The sequence below is a fragment of the Dermacentor albipictus genome, chromosome 10 (assembly GCF_038994185.2).
Source record: "Dermacentor albipictus isolate Rhodes 1998 colony chromosome 10, USDA_Dalb.pri_finalv2, whole genome shotgun sequence".
Taxonomy (NCBI): Eukaryota; Metazoa; Arthropoda; class Arachnida; order Ixodida; family Ixodidae; genus Dermacentor; species Dermacentor albipictus.
In genome coordinates this window covers 59745615-59769337 of record NC_091830.1, presented here as the reverse complement: position 1 = coordinate 59769337, position 23723 = coordinate 59745615, and the positions used below count along the sequence as shown (strand labels likewise).

Below are 23723 nucleotides of genomic sequence, written 5' to 3'. Positions count from 1 at the left end.
CTCGAGGTCATGGGTTTGCGACATTTCTTCTATAGTCTTGTAGAAGGTGTTCCCCGGATACACGTACATTGGGTCGTACCAATTTTTCAGTTCCTTGTGACCTGTATGCTCTTCCTTAGTTTCGGGCGGCATGAGCAAGGTAACTATACAGTTATTTCGCCCGGCCTGGAACGGTGCGCTGAAACGGCCTTCGTCTAATCATCCTTGAACCAAGTAAACGTATGTTCATGCGTCTGGCTTGTGGCCAAGGGTCGAGTCCTAGGTCCGCAGAGGAAAGATGTTCTACCTCCTTCACTGTGTTTGGAATTTCAGGTCTTAGTGGTTTGGGTGGCGCCCCGTTCAGCCATAGGAGAATGTGCGTATGCGCACTGCGCCTTTAATGAAATTTGATCCTCTTGAATTATTCCATACCGTAGTACAGAGAGAACGCTCAAGTGTTCTTGTTGCTGGTGATCTCCATGCTGTGCGCACTTTACGATCGGATCGCGCACCACATAGGATCGTCCACCACCATCGAGCAGCGCTCGCGGGACGTTATACGAGGGGGCAGCGTAGTTCCATGGCAGCGTAAAAGCGGCGGCGCAGTTCATAAGTTGCGATGCTTGTGATTTCGGTACAAGTAGTCATGCCGTCAGTAGTGCCACTTAGGGTATGCTACCTTTTGCCGGCGACATATCGCGTTTCTTTCTTGGAGGCTGTCCAGGCTAGTGCTATGTAGAAGTAGCTCAGCTTGCAGGTGTCTTCTGGATTATGGCTGAATTAGGCGACAGCTCAGTGGATTGCGAATGAGACCGAGAGGTCACTTCCTCATGCCGCACATAAAATCGCTTCTTTACCCGGCATCTGTATGACTCAACACTCTGATTGATTTGCTCTGAAATTGCCGCCACGTATGCAGTAGGGTCTAGCTCATTACCTTCGGTAAACGCTGGTAACCATCACGGACAACTAGGTATTGTAGACATGTTGTTACATCTGATCATACATGCTTAGTGTTCCGCCCGAAATGGCAGTTTGTTGCAAAAAATAATAATGCAGTTGATTGTACTCTCTCGCGCTAGGTTTGCCGGAGAGCTTAAAAACCAAATTTCTGCCCAATTTTTTGACATTATGCTAAATGTTGTACGCTGCAACTCCCTCGTAGCGTTGAAGCCATTTATGACGTCTTCCCAGCTGCAACAGCGAAACGTCAGTTGCACTCGCACCTGGCGGATAATTACTACAAATGGCGTATTGCAGCATTGCTTAAAGCTGGCATCGGTATGGCTGTGTCGTTTTGTAACAGACTGGGTGTTGAATATCCATCTAAACAAACAGAGAATATCATGTCTGAGCGCTAGTAGCATGTTCGTTTTCTTGCAATATTCTTCCGGACGCAAAGAAAACGGGACCGTTGTCAGCGAATCAGATGTAGATAGCAGTGAAATTAGTTTTCTCTAGAGTATGAGAAATTGCGTTTGGCAAAGATTCTCATGCTGAAATTTGCTTCTTACAAATACGAAGAGAAAGCGATCAGAGTTGGCGGTAGACTGCATAAACAGAACACATGACCAGCGAAAAGAATCTCATTTTTCATTCAGCTGAGCAAGAGTGCATCAAACAGGCGATCAAAAGAGAGATTTGGCCCATTATAAAGGTTGGAATTCGTGCACAGCTACTCAATTACAACAGAGCAGTTGGAACATTACAGCCGGTGAATGGCAAAAAAGAAATATTTAGTTACAGCAGCGTGTGCAGAAGATTTACAGCGATAGCAATGACTGAACCGTTTGCACCTCTACTCAATAGGAACCTAAGAGAATGCGAAGCGTTTTTCACGGTCGGAATGACCTTCATTGCTCAGCTGTACTATCGTACAACATTGAGCCCAACGCCAGCATATATAATCATCTTCATATGAGCTGACCTACGTGCAGTTCACCTCGAGTTTGTTTGCAGCCTCCTTGCGGCAAACATTAAGCCGCAGTCAATTGGTTCACTGGAAGATGAGCAGTCTGCAAGATAGCGTATTGTGACAACTGCATCAGGTGTAAAAGAGCTTCGCAAAAGCTGAAAGGAAGTTCGGAGTCAGTTCGAGCAGAACTTGTGCCGTAGTTTTTCAGAGAACATGAAATTAAATGTAAGGTTATTGCGCAGCGCGCTCTTGGGAGTGAGGGGGTTCTGGGAATGGTTCATATGGAGAGTCTTAAAAGCCGTACGAAAGGCTTCCAAGACAATTTTTTTAAATATCGTTAACTGAAGCTTGCCTTGATAGAAATATAATTACTGGTGAACTCACGCCCGTTGACAGCATTATTCATTCAACCGGATTAACCACCGCTCACACCATGTCATTTCGTGACCGGCCAACGGCTTTTCACTCTACCTGAAAACGAGGCTGTTCACTCAGAGCCACAGCCGACAAAAAAAATACAAAGACAAAAGAGACGACGACCAGTTTATCTTGATGCACTGTAAAAGTAATGGCAGCAAGAACATATTTTGAAGGTACTATCAGCTCAATACGTCGATAGCACATTTTTAAGTTACCCAAAAGTTGAATATGTCATGCCTATTATACGAGTAAAAGCTCCAAGGCTTATGGGACCTAGCTGCAATTTAGGAAACATTTCCAGGCTTTGACAACACTGTTCATGTATGGCTATTCAAAAAGCCAGATGACGAAAACTAAGGTGAACATATCTGCCTCTTGGAGGCGTCATGACGTTCGGCGAGCAATTGCTGATGTTGCAAGCTACTTCAGGCCTCTTATATCTTTGCGTCTTCAGATTGTCTTTCCGGCGGCGACAGGGATAATACGGGAGCTGCAATCTAGGATCTTCGGGGCCGTCATGAACATCAGAAGATCCACCACAGGTTGAGCAGAAATATATGCTATGTAGAAATAAACTGTAGAGTCGAACACCTCTACAACGAACGCTCCCATTCCGAAACGACATGTAAAATGATGGATTTCTTTTGTCCTAACCGATTTTCTATCTGCCATGTGCATCGTGAACGGTTGTAGAAGGAACACCTCTACAACAAATTCGCCTGTAAAACGAAGAAATATACGCGTTCCCGAGGACTGAACAGTTGGGTCACATCGATCGTACCTAGTGGCACGGTCAATTCTCTCCGTAGCCCCCACAGCGTGGCCGTGCGCACGTGAAGCGCCTACGACACTGGAACAAAGGGCCGGCGTAATGATCCAGGCACTGCAGTAGCTTTGGTTGCCTTCTCTCTCTATCAATACCCCCGTCCCCGCCCTGACACTTTCAGCAGGCGTGATACTGTGCTCAGAAACTGATCACTTACAAAACCGCAGAAGCTATCAAGGACGGTACGGAGGCGAAAGTCGGTGAAGGCTGTAGTGACAGAGTCTCCAGACTAACTGAAAGTCTTGAATAAGAAGGCAATTGCGAAATTCGACGCTCTGTAGCTGTATATTGCTTGCGTTGCTGAAGAAAAGAAATTTTACCGTAAGCAGTTCATCATGCGAACCAAAATGTATTCATAATCAGTACCGATCGCATCAAGGGCGGTCTACTGTTCCTGAAGAACAAGACCATTATTTTACCTAATTACGGCTACACAGCGCCATTCAAATTCCCAGATGTGTTCGTGTTACCCAAGTAAATTCGAGGAGCCGCAAACATTGATGAGTTCACCTAAAAGCTTGTACTATGTCTCCATGATCCTGGAAAGAACAACGACGTTCAATATATTTACGTTACCTGGCACCCTGAGCACCTCGTTGTCCTCGGCACAAAAAGGTCATAAATAATTGAACCTTCAAAGGGAACAACCAAAAATGCTACAGTAACCCCCGAGGCACCATTTGCATATTAGAAATCAGAGATACATCTGTATACTATATACATATATATACTGTAGTCCGTTGTTTCGTAGTATTCTTCATTTTGAAATCCCCGTTTTTTTTGTTTCACTTTCATACAATCTATTTTGACAACTTTTCAGGCTGGGCGCTGACCACGACAGCTGTCCGGGTGCAGTGGAATGCCCTGCTAGTTACGGACATCTAATGACAAGTATCCAGAGGGATATGCAAAATAAATCGAAGCTGTCACACTGCAGTCAACAACAGATAGGTTCCTTAGCCAGGTAAGATGCTATATTATCAGAATCAATGTTCACTATTCAGTGTATATATAATTTAAGTGTGTGTGTTTGCGTATAGCTCCCGCCTCCACCCAGAGAGTTATCAAGTAACCTATATGCCTATTCAAGGTATATTACAATAAAGGGGAAGTATACAAGGCAGTGCACGCAAGGAAAAGCGGGGAGGGAGAGGAAGGCGAGGGAGAAGTAAAAAAAAATTACCGACGATTACGTTACTTCCTAATGCAAAATTTGAGCGCAGCAAAATAGCCACCGGACAGGGCGAACGGCAGCGGCAATTTCGGCTCGGGCGGTGCACATATACAGATCCGCCGCAACCGATCTCGCTCTCTGATTGCCACCGCACAGGGGTTGCATTGGAGGAGGAGCGAAGAAAGGAATTAAGTTCGAGCCGGCGCTTTGACAACCGGAGACTCGCAGGAAGAGGGGGGAGGAAGCGGCGTGTACACCCAGCGGCAAACGATGGGGGCAGAAGCGCGCGCAGCAAGCGGACAACACGATAAAGGGAGGAGGGAAGAGATAGCAGCGACTGACTGATGCCGCTGACGCCGATAGTGAGTCAACCCCAGCTGCGGAGTTGGTTTCAGGGACAACGCCGCCGATGCCGACACAAACAATATGATACCCTCGCTTCCGCAGCGCTAAGAACCAGGTCTAGCCGTGGGAAGGTGGTCACGTATTCGTCGACGTGCCGGGGCCTACGTGAAATAACCGGCGCGTCGGCAACTGAAGAGCACCCTATCCGCCACACAAGAACAGGGGGGGGGGGGGACCCTTTCCTCCTCTTTCTGCATGGCGGCGACGGTGTTCTATGCAGTCACGTTATCTTGACTCTCTAGCGGCGTCAGCGGCATCCAGCGGTATCAGTCGGTCGCTGCTAGCGCTGGGGGGATGAAAGGGGGGCGGAGCTGGTTAGGAGGCCGACGACAACGCTGACGACGACGCGAAACCCAGGAACGGACGCCAAAGAGCTGCGCTCTAAAAGGTTGTCGGAGCGCTTCTTATTTTAAAATAAGAATTTTTCTGAGCTACCTCCTGCCGCCAGATTCTTGGCCTATATCCTTTAATAGGCAGAGCCATGACAGAGGTTCATGGTCATCATCGGCGGCCTCTTGTGGGCTTCTCACCACTGCAATGCGCAATCGTCGTAAGCATAACCATAAGGCGAAAGCCGTGAGTCCTCGTGGGTCCTCGACGCTGTGGGTCACTCCTTCCAAGGAACGTCATCGTCACTGCCTTATTCATGAAATCCGTTACCCTACCGTGACCGCAATTACCTATCGCGCCATTTGGGGACAGCGTTCAGGCCTCCATGGCGGCTTCAGTGCAGGACAACATCGGCGGTCTTGCTCAGGTCATCGTGATGCTACAAAACAGCTCCAGCATAGAACATGCGCCTTCACATTAGCCATCGGTTACGCCACGCTTCCGCTTCTAATCGAAGTAGTGCTTCGGACCCTCCGTCTTGGGGCCCCTTGTGCCTCGAGGCGCACTACACGCTTCCCTAGGCATGGATGTTCCTTCAGAGACCACCTCGTCTTCCTAGCCAAGGAATGCCACCCACGCTTCCTTGGTGGTATATCACGCAGTCATGTGTAGAACTATCGCTGCAGTGTCCACGGCTGCCACCCCTCAAACCTTGGACGGCTAGTCAGTCAGTCTAGAAGAGACCAGGTGCTTCTTGCAGTCCCATGCTGACTTGCCGTCGTCCGTAGTAATGAACGTACCGGCGTTTCATGGTTTCGCGGATGATACTGACCTTTGGGTGATTGATTAATTGATTAATGTGCGGAATGTAGTTTCATCTTTGCTGATGTGCGATGACATTGAGCCCAGTCCCGGACCGAGCACACAAGAACTCAAGTCGTTACTTGACCGCCAGAAATGCATACAAGAAAGGCTATAGACGCAATTGAATCCAACTTGAAAAAAGTATAGAGCATCGGAAAAAGCGTACAGAGCGTCGGAAGAAGCCTTGTTGGTTTAGAAGATCGGAGCAGACGCAACAACCTTATTGTTTTCGTTATCCAAGAAAGCGAGAACGAAACAATCGATGCTCCTAATGACAAGGTCGTCACTGATATTTGTCAAAGTACCTTGGGCGTTAATGAACGCTCAGTAGAAAGAATGTATATGTCTGTGTCTGAAGACTTTTGTGGTGCAACTAAGAAAATAGCTATAGGATAGCACAGCCAAGCTACGCGAATCGGAAAAGAAAGTCAGTCTGGCATACGATATAATTAGGGTTGATAACGAATAGTTTGAGTGGGATGATGAACTAATCGCAAGAGTGCCAGTTTCCAGAAATCGCACTAGGACGAGGCAGAGAGATGGATGACCAAACAAGAGGCCAGAAATTTTCACTTGCCTAAATATAAATGCCCGCAGCATTGTTATTAAAACCACTTATCTGAAAATATGCACAATTTGTGACTTATACACAACCAGCAAACATAATAGCATCGGATTGTATTTCTAATATACAAGAAAACGTAATTCTGTTATGCTGAAACTCAAATACGAAGCCTTCCAGCGGCTTTTAGTTTTCGTGGGATCACCGCGCACACGTACCTGAAAAATCCCGGCCAACTGGAGGCCATCAGCTTCGCTGTAATGAAATTGACCTTTTCGACCCAAATGAAAAAAAAAAGGCACCTAAACGTGCACTTCATTAATTGCACTCCGCAGCGCACAGTTGTATTTGTTGCAAACCCATCACCTTTCTTTAAGCTTGCGGAAAAAATGCGTCACTGCTATTTTGCCCCCCCTTCCCCCTTGTCTGCTGCATATTAGTTAAGTAGCTTCAGCTGTGGTATAAATATATGAGGAAATGTTTTTCTCATCTTTTTCTTCAGGCGACTACCACCATCATGTATAAACGTCAGCACGAGAGCGAACTACACAAATCAAATATATCCCGGAGAAAACATCACTTACGAACACCTTTGTAAATTGATGCACCCAGGAGTAGGAGGCGTTAATGTCGCCACAGTAAGTGTGATGCTACGCGGGGTGATCACATTTAAGATTTTGGGAATCTTTAAAAATTGCCTTTAGCAGATGTCATAATTGTAGTCCTTGTGCGGATTATTCAGAAACGTAGACTCGCCCGAGAAAACGAAAGTCATGTTAAACTAATTAAAACAAATCACTAATTAAATTCTCAAATGAACATTTAAATTATGGCACATGGGGTAGTGTGCAAAGCGCATGCACTTGAAATAAATACCAGAATGAAACCTGTTTTGTTGAGGAAGAATAATAATAATAAGTAGATGTATCAAAAAATGCTAGGATGGAAAGCATGTATGGCGTATCTGAATAAATCAAGCAGGCTAGTTGACTGTTTGTCACCGCTCCGTTTGAAAGGGAATGCCAAAAAATAATAATAATAATAATAATAATAATAATAAAAATAATAATAATAATAATAAGGAGAAGAAGAAGAGGAGGAAAAACAATAGTAGTCATCATCATCATTAGCATTGTATCATGCCACTTCTCACGCGAAGTGAGAGGCGTAGCCTCGGTACACGCGCACTATACATTGCAGTGTCACACTGTTACACCAGGTGGCACACCATGTAGCATTTCTATAGGCTGGGGTGCAAGGGAGTCTGCTCATTATCAAGTAAGTGGCTCATAGCAACTATGGGGGATTGGCCCAGAAATCTGTGGATCGTTTTGAGGAAGAAAAAAAAAAGCTTAAGGACATGTACACAAAAAACCCAGAGCCCTTCCTCAATGCTAATATGGAAGACCGGCGAAGCTGTATTACTCATTAGTTTTGTTAGGTTTTATTTGATGGTTATGCTATATGGGTTGAATAAAGACACAAACAGAAAACTTCATTGTTTAATTCGTCTTTCTTTATTATTTTTTGTTTGCTGTTCTTTATTTATTCCGCAGTTTTATTTTTCTAATTTTTTCTTCTTTAGGCTTCTCGTTTTTCACTGTTGGTTTTTTTACTTCTTACACATACCCTGAAGTTTCGACAGGCATCGTCACAGGCTAACGTTTTGATAGCAATGTTCGTCACTCCGATGCCTTGTATTCGTCAACAGCATAACTTCGTTGTTTGCTTCGTCTTTTACAGCGAAGCTGTATATGGCTATCTTATTCGTCCGTCCATCTGTCGCCTGTACGCCGAAAACTCCTCCGCCACAATCCCGTACCCATGCGCGAAGGAAAAACAGAGGACAGACGCGCTATTGGCTGCGACAGTAGTGACGTCATTGCTCTCCGTCGCCGTCTAGCGCGCGCCCAGCAGTTTGTCTTTTGCCCGTAATGGTTAGACCACGCGTCATACGTACACCAGAGGAGCCGGTAGCTCTTGATTAGCAGCGCCGGGAGCACAACCGGGAACGAGCTCGTCTACGCCGTGCCCGGGCGCAAGATCCGGCTCGTGCAGCCGAGCGCCAGCAGCAACTGCGTACCAAGGATCCGGTAGCCTAGCAAGCCGTCGTTTAATTAACCGTCTGGATTAACCCAGTGATAAACACTGCAGCCACATGTTCCAGCTTCGCTGGTTAGCCATTTGTATGGTACGCTTGGGTGGTGATTTTTGTATTTTGTACTCTTTAGTCGTCAATTTTCTGATCTTTATTGGTTCTTTTTTGCGTTAGTTTTATAGATTTTGTTTTTACGTTTTATTTTTTTATTTTACTTTATACGTTGATGTTTCGACATGTGGGTCCCACGGCTCATAAGGGCAGTTTCAGGAGCGCGCTGCAGGTCCCCGAGCTCACAGGGGCATGTGCCGTCAAGTATGGACCAGTTCTGCACCATAACCAGGATTGGCCGGCATGATGATTTGTTTTTGTCAACATCTTGGGGGGGGGGGGACGCGTTCTGTTTCCGGATCCTAGCCCTAAACACATAGACAGCTTCGCTGTTAACTGCGAGAAAGAAAAACATGTGTAGCCTGCCTCATTAAATGAAGCAGGATAGGTGACTGTTTGTCATCGCCTTGTTTCAAAGGGGATGCCAAAAAACTATTAGCAGCAGAGTCATCAGAAAGGAATCGTGCCACTTGTCACACGATATGGCATGCGCACCACGTGGCGTAGATACCTGGAAAATTTGCATTTCCGTTGCGTTGTACCCTACCAGATCTCCCGACAAGTTGCAGTTGAGTGTAGCAGTTGCGCGTTGCATGTAGCTAGGCCTAGTTGGCTAGGTGACTACTAGTCTCCGCTGTACATCAAAGAAGATGCCGATAGATCGTCATCATCATCGTAATCAATAGCATCGTATCATTCCGCCGGTCAAAGGATGTGACATGTGGGCTGCCTCGTCTCAATACCTGTGTTTGCTCTTCGGTAGACGTTATGGCGCCTCCTCGCAAGATTCGAGCCGCTGCTGAAGAAGCGAATCATAGACCTACGTGCACTATTGCAACCAGGCAACGTCGGGCTGAACAGATCACTGTGCAAAGAGCAGCACAAGTGTAGCTCTCCGTCTACGCCGTCCGGAAAGTTTATTTATTTATTCAAAATACCTTACAGGCCCCGAAGAATGGGCATTGGGTAAGGGAAAAGAAATTTTAGACAGTATAAAGAGCAAGCAATTATACAGAATTATACAATTATAGAATGCTTTGTTAATAATAATACGACGAAGAGTCAAGTTTACACAAACTCTAAGATTCTAAGATACAAAGAAAAAAGGCATACAAGAAGCAATGCAGACAAGTTTTTTTTTAAGTAAGAAACGAATGTTTATGTCGTGACGGAATTTTTCTTGGGTAGCTTCAGCTACCCGGATATCGCGAAGGTCGTTCCACAAGCGGATTACACGTGGAATCGCAGATGAGTTAAAAGCGTTTGTTGTGCCTATGATGCGAGTGAAAGAAAGATGATTATGCAATCTTCGTGAGGTGAATGTAGAAACTTGCAGAGCTATTGGTGATGGCCTCGGTCCGTGAACGTACTTGTGAAACAGCAATATAAGTGCTACATCACGATGAGTGTTCAAAGAAGGAATTGATAGAGTGTTTTTCATTTGCCTAATACTTTCGTTCCAGTTGTAATTTTGTGAAATAATTGAGCGGCTCTATTCTAAACTGATTATAGCATAGTCATTAATTAAATGTAATGAGGGGACCATATTGAAGAAGCAAATTCAAGTTTAGGGCGAACAAATACAAGATAGGCTAATTTGCGGACATTGGTCGGCGTCTTACGGAGATTCCGGCGTAAATATCTCAAGGATCGGAAGGCATTTCCGCAGATGTTGTTGATATGTGTAGTCCAGGAAAGGTTTGTTGTCAGGGTTACGCCTATGTAGTAATTATAGACACAGGATTGTTATTGATATAGTATGAGAAGTCGGAAAGGAAATGTTTGCGAGTGAAAGACATTACATATATCTGTATTAAGCGACATTAGCCAGGTGCTAAACCAACTGTTAATAAGGTCAAGATAATTTTGAATTTTTACGTGGTCATCGCTACTAGCAATTTCTCGGTAAACTATACAATCGTCAGCAAAGATCCGCATATGAGAAGAAGTTCAGATGAAGGTCATAAGAAGTTCAGATACTTCTTGTGAAAATGACATGAAGAGACTTTGCTGCGAAGACTCCTGTGGGTGTTGTAGAAAATAGAGCGCCTATGGAACCGCTCCTTCACCTTACGCTGTGTCTGTGCTGGGTGTGCCGAGCAAGTTTGTGACTTATTAACAACGCACTTTGACATGCATCGAAGCGAAAAAATAGATACAACGCCCACGTATTTGTTCCAACAATTTAAGAAAGAATATCTCGGAACTGGCGTCACCCGGGAGATTCAGTTGTACGTACGCTTTGCAACCTCCCCGGCTACAATTCTTAATTTACATTTATTCTGCAACCTAATTATTAGGAGAATAATTCGTGATTTTTTAAAAATTTCTTGAAGATGTACTTTGATGGCTCATGCTGTTGATGCCCGCCACTTTGAATAATCCAGTTTAAGGATAAAAATTATCCTAATTGCCACGTGCCATTGGTCAGTGCGTAGAACACATCATTGTTGTTTGCTATGGCAGCGGGGCGAGGACACTCACTTTAAAAATGTAATCATCTAAGGTTGTCTTGTTTCCCTGTTTTCTTCGATAAAGCAGTGTCCAGCTGTTGCTTATTGTATGTAGTATTCCATTTCCCACTTGAGTATCAATTAAGAGCAACCTAAGACAAAACATAATATAAGTGCTTTTATAACAGATGCATGGAATTGAACGCTAGATGTGATCTTGAAATTTCTAGATTGCTTGATATATATACTACGTGCTGTAGTCCAAAGAAGAAGCAAAGTGGGTGAAAAAATGAACAGAGTGAATGAAACTGAACAAGTTATACAAAAGCATATAGCAAGCATTACTACTCAGACAAGCATAGGCTAGTGAACATGATTTAAGTACGTTGAAGACAAAAATGGCCGAAGACTGTTAAATCGCGTTTTTGCGCACAAAGAAAATGCAATCATAAGTTAGTAGTGAGTTCTCAAAATATAAGCAAGGTTATGACGTTATCAACAATGAATTTTATCCGAAATTATACATGTGATTTTCGAAGTCAGCAAGGCCAAGTTCTAAAAACAAACATTTGTAGCCAGTGCGTTCCGTTCACTGATGGCTTGCGGGGAAAAATGAGTGTCTTAAAAGGTTAGTACGCGCTAAGTATGATGTCAGGCCGTGATTGTGACTTTGTCTGGTCTTCAAGGGGGGTATGGTAGCACGATTCAAAGACGGGACAAAAGAAGACACAAAGGGACACACACATAGCGCTGTGTGTGTCCCTTTCAGTCTTCTTTTGTCCCGTCTTTGAATCGCGCTACCATACCCCCCTTGAAGACGCATTACAAACAAGCCCACATTGCAACCCTCGTGAACTTATGTCTGGTCTGCCAAGAAAAAGCGATAGAAAGATATTTATGAGTGCGAAACAAGGAGGATTTGAAGCTTTGTTTACGCGGTCATGTTTACGTGGCATTCACTTAGGTTACAAAGAAACTGGCCTTAAAACATTACCAATATTAACAATATTGGCAACAATACATAACCAGCGAGTGTTTAATACATATCCTGCCAAGCTAGGCACGTATCACTTGTGAGTGGACTCGCAGATCAGAAGAGGCAAGCCTACGGAAAGTTTACCAAAAATACAAAAAAACTAACTAGCATGAGATGTACGTATTTCGCATTAGAAAATAAAAGAAACTTGTAAGGAAGCAATTTCAAGGCTTCAAGAGTTAGCGGAAAGAAATGTTTAAAGGAAAATGATACCAGAAAGGTCTTAAGCCACAATACCGTAAATATAAATGACCTCGAGCCTGAGCGCAATAATTATAGCTTTGATCCTATTTTTCGTTTGATAATTCTGCAACACCTGCGACATATTTTTGAACACTGCACCCAATAAGAAGACGGGGCTGTTTACAATCCAGTGAATTCGGTGCTTTTTCGTAGTAACCTGCATTACCTGTTTTTTTCTCTCTTCAACAGAGTAATCTGACGGATTGCCTTATTAGGTGCGGCTGGAATGGTACATTCAGCGAGAATTATCAAGACAGTTCTGAGAGGTCAGAAATTCAATATACAGAATCGCCAGACACGGCTGAAGAATATGGCGAATATAGCGAACAACAATATTTAGATTACCAATATCACGACCTGCTAGACGGAATGCCATGCGGTGAAAACAAGGTATGTTGTAGCGTGTATAACTTGCTTTTTGAAGAATCTCATGATTTTATGCAGATGGATATGGGACTATAACCGCTTGTTAAGTTTACTATTGCAAATAAAAGCTATATTACTGCGTTTTCACAATATACATAAGTTAGTAATATTCCATTCGTGCAATTTAATCGTCATTCCATGGAATCGACAACATGTAGCAATTTCGCTTTACGTCGATGGCAAAGAGACTACCCGAAGTGCAAGCTTTGAGTGAATACTGTTATTGTTAAATAGGCAAATAATTCTTCAAATCAGACAAACTTTGCACAAACTTCTCATTTGCCCACCCTCTAAACTGTCGCGCCTCTGTGGGCCTCCGTAATGTGAGTCCAAATGATTAATTTAAGGGAGAAGTAAGCGGTTTGAAATATTCTTCTCATTTATCTGCTGTACTTTCCCTACGACGCATGAAGCAGTGAAGGTGACAAACAATTTTTCTCTTCGTAATAGCTGGAAATATAGTACACTGTATTCTTCGACAAAGTACCTTCACTTTCGAAGCACAATCGCATAAAAATTGCTAGCTTAGTTTACAACATGTCTATTTTAGTTGGCTTGGTGCAATCACACATTTGCCAAATAAGTCGTTGTGTTTTGCATTCTCCGGAATAGAAGTAACGTGGTCACAAACAGACCCAACGCATAGGTGCTGTCGTCAACCACAGACGGAGTGGGAATGGAAGCACTGCAGCCGCCAACATGCCTCAAACACATTTTCGTTTTTGGATGCAGATATTCATCGGATTCGCTGCGTGGGAGAACCTGATCGACGTCGCCCATGCGCAAGTGCTGGCTATTCCGGCAGCAAAGGTTGGAGGTACCAGCTCGCCCGACCGGTCGACTGAGGACCCGTTCCACTGTGAGGCCACTGAAGCCTTCCTTCATGCCAGCGAACCATGCCTCACCGAAGCGCTGTCATTTCCGGCTGCCAAATCGACAGACGCATCAACGCCGGCACGCTTTAAAAGTAGCTGGAATGGCTGGCGCCACTTCAGTGGGAATGGAAGCACTGCAGCCGCCAACATGCCTCAAACACATTTTCGTTTTTGGATGCAGATATTCATCGGATTCGCTGCGTGGGAGAACCTGATCGACGTCGCCCATGCGCAAGTGCTGGCTATTCCGGCAGCAAAGGTTGGAGGTACCAGCTCGCCCGACCGGTCGACTGAGGACCCATTCCACTGCGAGGCCACTGAAGCCTTCCTTCATGCGAGCGAACCATGCCTCACCGAAGCGCTGTCATTTCCGGCTGCCAAATTGACAGACGCATCAACGCCGGCACGCTTTAAAAGTAGCTGGAATGGCTGGCGCCACTTCAGTGGGAATGGAAGCACTGCAGCCGCCAACATGCCTCAAACACATTTTTGTTTTTGGATGCAGGTGAGAACAGCACCTCAACTTTTCTGTAAAAAGTCAAACAATGTTTGGCTGCTAGTGCTTCCATGCCCACAAGTATTGTTCCAATTAGCATGTGAATGTGTTCTTGTTTCCAAGTTGTTATTTATGTCCGGCAACGTAGAGCTAAACCCTGGACCCCCTAAAGAAGATCCTAGCCTGTTTAACAAGGAGTTGCTACAGCTAGTTAAATCGCTACACGACAAATTTGATTCTAAACACGAAGAAGTAATGACTGCCTTGAGTGAAGTCAAAGAGGCCCAGTATTCAATGGAGCAACGAATAGCCGATATTGACAACAGGCTCTCGGCAGTTGAACAATGCATTCGAACATCTGAAGGCCAACAGGGTGAAAGCCTCGTGCCGCAAGTGGTCGTATTGAACCAACGGCTCAACGAGTTTGAAGACCGTTCACGTCGCGAAAGCTTAATATTTCATGGGGTAGCAGATAGCGCTGCGGAAACTTGGGCGCAGTCAGAAGAAAAAATTTGCTCGGTTTTAAATTCAGCATTAGGCATGAACCTAAATAAAAGTGACGACCGCATTTCCAGAGCACACAGACTTGGCCGTTTTATCCCCAACAAGTCCAGGCCAATTATTGTCAGATTTTTATCGTCTAAGCTAAGGGAAGCCATTCTTTCTTCTAAAAGTAAGCTAAAGACAACTGGTGTTTCCGTAAGTGAAGATTTTTGTAAGGCAACTAGAGCGGTCAGAACTAAACTGTACGACTTTGGCAAAGAAAGCGGTCAATTTTTCACGGTGAAATACAACAAGCTATATATCAACAAAAAATGTTATATTTACTCTCCTGAAAACGACAGTGTCTGTGAACTTCATTTGGGCAATGTTCCCTGCACTGTTGAATTATCGTCCACTGCTACTAATCACCATTCTGACGCATCTTTTTCTTAACAGAAATTAGGCACCGGCCACGCAGCCAACCTTGTCGTGATTTCTCTTTTTTATTATCGAATGTGCGAAGTGCAGTTAATAAACGTGACGCTCTACCATCTATTTTCGATTCATGTGCCGCTGACGTGGTTGTATTGACGGAGACTTGGTTGACCGATAAAATTCTTAGCGAAGAGCTGTTCCACTGTGACAAGAATTACGTTGTTCACCGTCATGACCGCAACCTAAAATCAGGCGGTGGTGTTTTAATTGCCGTCGCCGACAATATAGTGTCTTATAGGATTCCACTTGCGTCATCTTTAGAATTGGTATGTGTGCGTATTGTCATAAACCACCAAAACACATTGCTTTGTGCGTGTTATCGGCCGCCAAGCGTACCATCTACTTTTTGCGATGAACTGCATGACACTTTGAATTTTCTTGTCTCAAAATTTCCACATTCACCGTTATTCCTTTTAGGCGATTTTAATTTCCCCAGAATAAGGTGGACTTCGGTATCGCCATTTGTTGTCGGCACGTCCACAGAAAGTCAATCTTTCCTTAACTTGTGCCTGAACTTTAATCTTACGCAACTTGTTTCTACGCCAACTAGAGCTGGCACTAATTCATCTAACACTCTAGACTTGATCCTTGTCACTGAACCAAACTTATTACATTCTTTAACCTGTTTCCCAGTACTAAGCGATCACTGTTTTTTGCATTTTTTTTGTAACAGGCCCCGTTAGATGTGAGAAGAACAATGCAAAATTTATTAGAGATTATGCGAGCGGGGATTACACTGCAATTAATAATGAGCTTGCAGTATTCATTGATGGCTGTATACCAGAATTTTTCAGCCGTACCGTGGAAGAAAACTGGAACTTGTTTAAAAACAAAGCCACGTCCCTTGTCGCTAAATATGTGCCATTGCGCAGACTTTCCGGAAAGAAACGCTCTCCCTGGTTTTCCACGAAACTAACAAGACTGTCAAACAAGAAAAAACGCCTTTTCCGTATTGCAAAACGCAGTCGAACATCTACTCGTTGGAGTGATTATTCTAGTGCGCTGCATGCTTATCGTACCGCACTAAAAGAAGCGAAGGATGTTTTTTTTAATACCTATCTACCTTCACTCCTTTCTACAAATCCGTCAAAATTTTGGAGCACTGTTCAAATAAACAAGAAAAATATCATATCTCTTACAGATACGAATGGTAACACCATGAGCAATGCAGAATGTTGCAATGTCCTAAATGACACTTTCGCGCAATATTTTTCTATTTGCTCTGTTGATACAGTGCCGCACATGCGCAAAGAAGATTTTTTTCCCATGGATCCACTTGTTGTCAATTTTGGGGGGATTTTGAAGTTAATTGAAGATTTAAAACTATCGTCTTCCTGTGGTGCCGACGAAATTAATTCTAAACTTTTGAGGAATACTGCTGTCTACTCCTCTATATTTTTTATGTATCTTTTCACCCAATCTATTGAGTGCTCAACTTTGCCCGCAGACTGGAAGGTGGGGAAGGTGGTCCCTCTGTTGAAATCAGGTAACCCGCATTCTCCTCTCAATTACAGACCCATTTCACTTACCAGCGTGCCTTGCAAAATCCTTGAACGCGTAATATTTTCCAATCTTGTCTCATTTCTTGAATCCAACTCTTTCTTGACTTCATCTCAGCATGGCTTTCGCAAAAACTACTCCTGCGAAACACAACTAATATCGTTTATACATAACATTTCTTCCTCTTTAGACAAAGGCCAAGTCATTGACTGTATCTTTCTAGATTTTGCGAAAGCGTTTGACAAGGTGTGTCATCACTTACTGCTTCTTAAACTTAGTACTCTTAATATTGACCCTAATATTCTGAAATGGATAGAATGTTTTCTCAACAACCGTACCCAGTTTGTAACAGCTAACAATTCCAAATCCCCGCGCTGCGCCGTGAAGTCAGGTGTTCCTCAAGGCTCCGTCTTGGGACCGTTATTATTCCTAATTTATATAAACGACTTACCTGCCGTAGTTAATAGTTCTATTAAACTTTTTGCCGACGATTGCGTTCTATACCGTGAAATAACTAATCAGCATGATAACTTTATTCTTCAGAAAGGTCTAGATAACATTTCAAGGTGGTGCTCACAATGGCTAATGTTCTTAAATCCGACTAAATGCAAAATTATGTCTGTCTCACGTCGCTCGAACTCACCAACTCCTTTCGGCTATATTATCAATGAAACTAACCTTGAGCACGTGACTTCCTATAAATATCTTGGAATCCAGCTAAACAGTAATCTTTCATGGCATGCGCACATCGAACATATCACGAACAATGCAAACAGATCTCTTGGCTACATTCGCAGGAATTTCTCAAAAGCCCCACCCCATTTGAAGTTACTGCTCTATAAAACACTAATTAGACCGAAGCTAGAATACGCGTCATCTGTGTGGGACCCTGGTCAAAAAACACTAGCAGATAACATTGAGTCAGTTCAGAACAGGTCAGCACGATTCATCCTTTCTAATTATTCCCGCACATCTAGCGTTTCTTTAATGAAGTCGAACCTTGGCCTTATTAACTTGCACATTCGAAGAAAAATTTCCCGTCTCTGCCTTTTTCAAAAAATCTTTTACCAAAACAGCTCGCTTAAACAAGACTTAATTTCAGAGCCTTCGTACATGTCGTCGCGTCTTGATCATCGGTTTAAAGTGTTCATTCCTTTCTGTCGCACAAATGTTTTCTCTGACTCATTTCTGCCGAAAACCAGTGCCGAGTGGAACCGCCTTCCCCCCTCCATCGCCTGCATCGAGGAGGCATCATCTTTCAAGACTGCAATAACTGATTATCTTTTGAATTTATCACCTTAATACAAATAATTGTTTGAGCATGTATTTTTTATTATTGTTGTACCCACCCCCCTCTGTAACGCCCTTTTGGGCCCTGAGGGTACTGTAAATAAATATATAAATAAAGCATGAAGATTTGTTCAAATTTATTCAAAAAGAGCTTAAGCCGTCACAAGCTTAGCGAGAAACCACACGCAATCGCAATAATCTGTGACAAATGCAAGATGCGAAGGAAACAATGTGGAACCCACCTATGAGAAGTTATGAAAAGCCTAACCACGTGGGCATTTACACATCTTTAAAAAGAAGTCGGAAATTCGACAAATTAACAGGTACGCGCGCCCATGAAAACAACAATCACTACACTAATAGAATACTCAAAAATAACCCGCTAAGGTCGCATAAACAAAATGAATAAATGCGTTAAAAATATAGTCCGATGAAAAGTAAGAGAGCAGTCAGAACACGTGAATTTATAGGCGGCGTTAAAGTCACGAGAGTCCAAACGGGGTAGCGGCAGGCTGCTGTTTACTCGCTGCGGTGGTCGCTGGCGAAAACAATGCTGCACTCGGGTCACGCATTCTGCCTTGTCACTTCACCACTACTTCGGCTGATTCCCGGAAAAAGTCCGCGCAGTAAATACTTCGAAATAAATTAATCTGCTCGGCGGTGCTGCCCGGCCACTCTCTCTCTCCACTGTGCGCCGTGGAACTCGTGGAAAGTCGTGGAACTGACAGGGACAAAATAGAAGAGGGTATCTCCCTCTGGACACGCAAGTGGCGCGGAGGCTGCTGGTTGTAAAGCACCAACGCTGACCGGTGCACGTGCATTCAAACTGTAGCAATGTACAGCAAATTCACCTCATTCTCTTTCTATACAAAACCCCCTTTTAGGGGCATTGCACAAAAGGTACGAGCACCACTAGAATACTTAAAAAGCCCCATTTTTTCCCCTTAGCTCATATAGTCATGTTAGCGTTATTCGTGCGCACGCAGGCCAGCTTTTTCCCATGATCGCCCCATGGCGATTATGGTGTTGATTTTCATAATATAGGGCACATGTCCGCAACGGGGATTATTCAAGAAGCCGGCGGTATATATTGTAGCTCGAGGCGTCGTACATAACCGAGCACTCATCACGCTGGCTGTGGAGGGCCGGACCCTGTCAACCTCGGGTATTCAGCCATCGTGAACTACCACAGAGAGATTCGCTCGCGATTGCCCCCCCCCCCTCCTCAAAATCTGAAGAAAGAGGATGCCGCTACCTGTCGCAGGCTCGAGACAGGCCCTTACATTGAATACGTCCCGAAAGTAAAATTTTTCGGCAACGCTATCTGATCGAAGCGAAAACAGTTATTTATACAATTTTGTCGCAAAAAGTTTGGGCTAGAGTGTGATGTAACGTGCTGCAAGCTACCCTGAAAATAGGAACCAGGAACTCATATGGCAGGAGACGAGGTCCCAATGTTAAATCACTGTAGTTACACCTACGATATTTATTACATGAAGAAAAATGTGGTAATGCCTAAACATTAATCAAAGTACAAAGCAACACGGGGGAAAAAGGAATAACACGGGGGAAAAAGGAATACTGAAAAGTATCGTTATTACAAAGGAACTCGTTTAGTGTATATGGATGATTATGACGAAATACGCGGGATCTTGTAAAGGTAACGTATGTAGAGGCATTTATTTTTAGTCGGCTGTCTAATATTTGATGCAGAAATTTGAGAGGAGCTCGTTTTGCTCGTACAGCCAAAGTTGCAAGCCCTGACTGTGTTAGAAGAAGAGTAGGGGAATCACTGCGCTGGTATTTTCGGTGGATAAACCTAATCGCCTTTCTCTGGATCCTTTCCAGTTTATATATGTTTGTTTTAGTGTGCGGGAACCATACGACATTAGCATACTGAAGGACAGGTCTCACAAACGTAATGTAAGTTAAATGTTTGACGTTAGTTGGTGCCAACCGCAGGCACCTTTGAGAAAGAAGAGTTTCCGTAATGCACAAGAAGTAATGGTGTTAATATGTGCTGTCCAGTTAAGGTCAGACGTTATTGTTAAACCAAGATACTTATGCTGTTGAACTCTAGTTACGAGGCTGCCGTTAAGTGCGCAGTGGAAAAACGATGGGTGCTTTTTTCTCGTTACTGTCATGCAAACCGTTTTGTTTGTATTAATGGTCATTTGCCAGTTACCATACCATTCGGTTATTTTTGCTAGTGCGTTATTGAGCTGAACTTAATCTTGGTGATTGCGTATTTCTCTGTATATTATGCAGTCGTCTGCAAACAGTTTGATTTTACAATCAATGTTATTTGTAATGTCATTGATAAAAAGTAAAAATAATAGCGGACCTATTACTGAGCCCTGTGGGACCCCTGATGTGACAGGCACCGGAGCAGATGGGGTGTTTCCGATGACGACAAATTGGGATCAGTGAGAAAAAAAAGTTTTTCATCCATGCAGTAATATCCATGCAGTAATATTTCAATGCCTAAAAAATGCTGTACTGCTTATGCACTATAAGACAAAAGCGAGTCAAAAGTGTGTGCGTTTCATACCTTTGGGGACTAATTCCTCTTTCACAACCATTAATTTGTTTTGTAACTAGTAGAACTAGGATTAAGAGTTCGCCCCTATGCAGGTTCACCTGTGTAGACTAACGTTCAATCCTGATTTCCACCTGACCAGAAAAGCAGCTAGTCCAAAGAGATACATCAGGAAGATAATTCATTTAACCCTATTTCATATGACATGTTTACGCCCAAGGTATAATTGTTTATCTTCCGAAATTACTCGCTCAAGCATGAAGATCCTTCCTAGACCACGCTATATCACGAGCTAAATTGGGATTTCCACTTTGTTTAGAAATCTACTAGTAATATTTGCTATGTACTTTACTACTTTAGCAGACACGGCACCAATGTGGGGCAAAAAATCAATAGCAAATGACGTGAAATATTCTTATTTCTGTTTACGGTTATATGGGATACCAGAAAGAGAAAATCCCTGCAAAAAGTGGAATCTTGGCAAATAAACTAAATTTCCACAAAAAAGCAACAATGTAAACGCACTCCCTTGAACAGAAATCTGCATTAGTCAATACACCCTTTCAAAACTGTAGGTTGAACACGAGCCCGTGGGGAAAGACGTGCACCACTTGGATCACCTGATAATTTACTGATGACCTCCAGCGTCATGAGTCTTCCTTTAGTGCAGGAAATATGGAACATTTAACACAGCGAAATCAACATAGCGATCGCATAACGTAGCCATCTCTCTCGTTTCTGAAGTTACTGCAAAAAGACGATAAAATGCTGGCCATTCGATCTGTCAGCGCAGAGCACAGTTGGAACATTGTGCAGAATGCTCCAGCCCTGCCAAACCAAATGCTTTTTCGATGTTTAAATATAAGGTATCAACTAGGCTCTCTTAGTCTACACCAACGGCTAGGTCATGAACTAATTCAAGTAGTTGCGCAGTTGTCGATAGGCGACGTCCAAACCGATGATGTTGGCTGTATATTGTATTGTAACTTTCGAGGACAACTCAAATGTGTTTGAATACATCGTGTCCTAGTACTTTAACACATGCGTCTCTCAATTACATTGCAGCCGTTAAGTTACCAATCCTAGTAGAGCTCTTGTCGTTCAAGTCATGCAAAAGAAAAAAAATACACCCTTCTCGTCTATGCATATGTTGTAAATGGGCCATCATCCATCGAACGAGAGGAACTCGTGAACTGTGCCATCATCGTTAGTGAAAACTTAGCAAAATTATTCATTGTGTACCCGCACTACTTCTTTGTTGTCGGTTACAGCAATATTGTTTATAACAAGTTTAGGTTCTCACTTTTTCTGAAGTGGAGGATTCCTTCAAATTTTGGCCGGATACCGCGAAACAGGCTTTTTAGGTGCACTTCCCTGATTGTGTACACTGCCAGATGCCCGAAACACTGCAACACGTACTGTGCGACTGCCCAGCATATATGCTGGAGCGAAGGACGTTAGACAGTTTCCTAGCCAGCGTTGGTAGACAACTACTGTCGGAGGAAGCTATCCTCGGCCCATGGCCTGACACTGCAAGTTCAATGCGTGCAACAAAAGTATTGTTGAGGTTCCTGCAGGACACCAAGCTCGACGAGCGGCTCTAGCGAGGTAACTGTCTCATGTACATAAGCACTCACCACTTCTCTTATCATCATCATCCATCCCGATGCTTTCACTCCCCTTCCCTCTTCCCCAGTACAGAGTAGCAGACTAGAGCGCACTAGCTCATGTCGACCTCTCTGTCTTTCCTATCAATAAATTCTATTCATTCATTCATACTGATAGCGAGTTTTATCACTGCCGAGGGTGTTATTCAGCTGTGATATCAGCATAAAATTCTGATCATTGGCGAGTGGTATGTTTATTCGCGTATATATATATATATATATATATATATATATATATATATATATATATATATATATATATATTAGACACCGTAACCTCCACCCCTATGCCACCACTCCTCATACACATTCCTAAAGTGCCGACAAATAAATCTACTCGGCGGTGAACATTCTGCGGCCTTTTACAGTGAAAGCAGTGTATGAATAACTTCCACAGACTTTTTCGGTGTCCGTTATAGAAAAAATCATCATGTGGGCTCATTCTGGTGATAATGCAAAAAGGGTCCAAGATGAATGGCACATACCCCTGTCGACTCGGGAACTTATAACGTGCCCTTCGAAACATTCGGGATGGGCCCACGTATGGCGAGTGCTTAACGCCTCCTTCACCTCCACCGCGGGTTGGCCCAGCGTTGCACTACCTTTGGGATGGACACACACATGGGGAGTTGGTAATGCTTGCTTCACCTCCATCGCGGGTCGGCCCGGCATTGCACTACTTTCGGGATGGACCCACGTATGGCGAGCGCTTAACGCCTGCTTCACCTCCACCGCGGGTGGGCCCGGTATTGAAATATCTTCGATATCGGCTTAGGTATGGGGAGCTCTTAATTCTTGCTTCACCTAATCAGACATCCACCCTTTCGTAGCAATTGCTACAAAGGAAACCCATAGGGCTTCCTTGAATGAAAAGTTGAAGAAAAGTTCGTCCTGGTCTAGGACTCGAACCCGGGACCACCGCCTTTCCGGGGCAGCCGCTCTACCATCTGAGCTAACCAGGCGGCTAGCAGATGGGAGGGTGAAGTCGAATTTGTCGACAACACGCAATTGTTACGAAAGAAGGATGTCTCATTTTCCCTTTAAAAATTACTTTTCTCGACCTTACGCGTTTCCGCAGAAGCGTCAATCACTTGCCTTTGCTTCGTGTTGTCGAGAAATTAGACTTCACCCTGCCATCTGCTCGCCGCCTCGTTATCTCAGATTATAGAGTGGTTGCCCCAGAAAGGCGGTGGTCCCGGCTTCGAGTCCCGGACCAGGAAGAATTTTTCTTCACCTCTGAGGCTTTTCTTTCGAGGAACTCGTATGGGTTTCTTTTGTAGCAATTGCTATGAAAAGGTGAATGTCTGTTTTTCCCTTTATTAATATATACCTACATGATATTTCTAGTAGATTTTAGTCGGTCAGCTTGCACATAATAATACATTTTGTGTCTTTACATTTCTTTGCAGACATGCTACAGAGGCCTTTGCGGCGTTCATAATTGGAGTAAGATAATGAGGGATCATGGCACTGTCCGGGCGTTTCAGAACATTTAGTAAACTGCGCTGCATTATTGCTCCTATCGGATAAGAGTAG

The 23723-nt window shown here is 43.8% G+C and overlaps 1 protein-coding gene across 1 annotated transcript in view; it reads left to right on the top strand.

Moving 5' to 3' along the window:
• Window positions 1–23723, top strand: part of LOC135912139 (A disintegrin and metalloproteinase with thrombospondin motifs like) — a 34719-nt gene extending 10996 nt beyond the window's left edge. The window contains exons 4-7 of the mRNA XM_070526631.1: window positions 3961–4104; window positions 6978–7113; window positions 12606–12806; window positions 23597–23723. Coding sequence (XP_070382732.1) covers window positions 3961–4104; window positions 6978–7113; window positions 12606–12806; window positions 23597–23683 — 568 coding nt within the window. The 3' untranslated portion in view covers window positions 23684–23723. The remainder of the gene's footprint in view (window positions 1–3960; window positions 4105–6977; window positions 7114–12605; window positions 12807–23596) is intronic.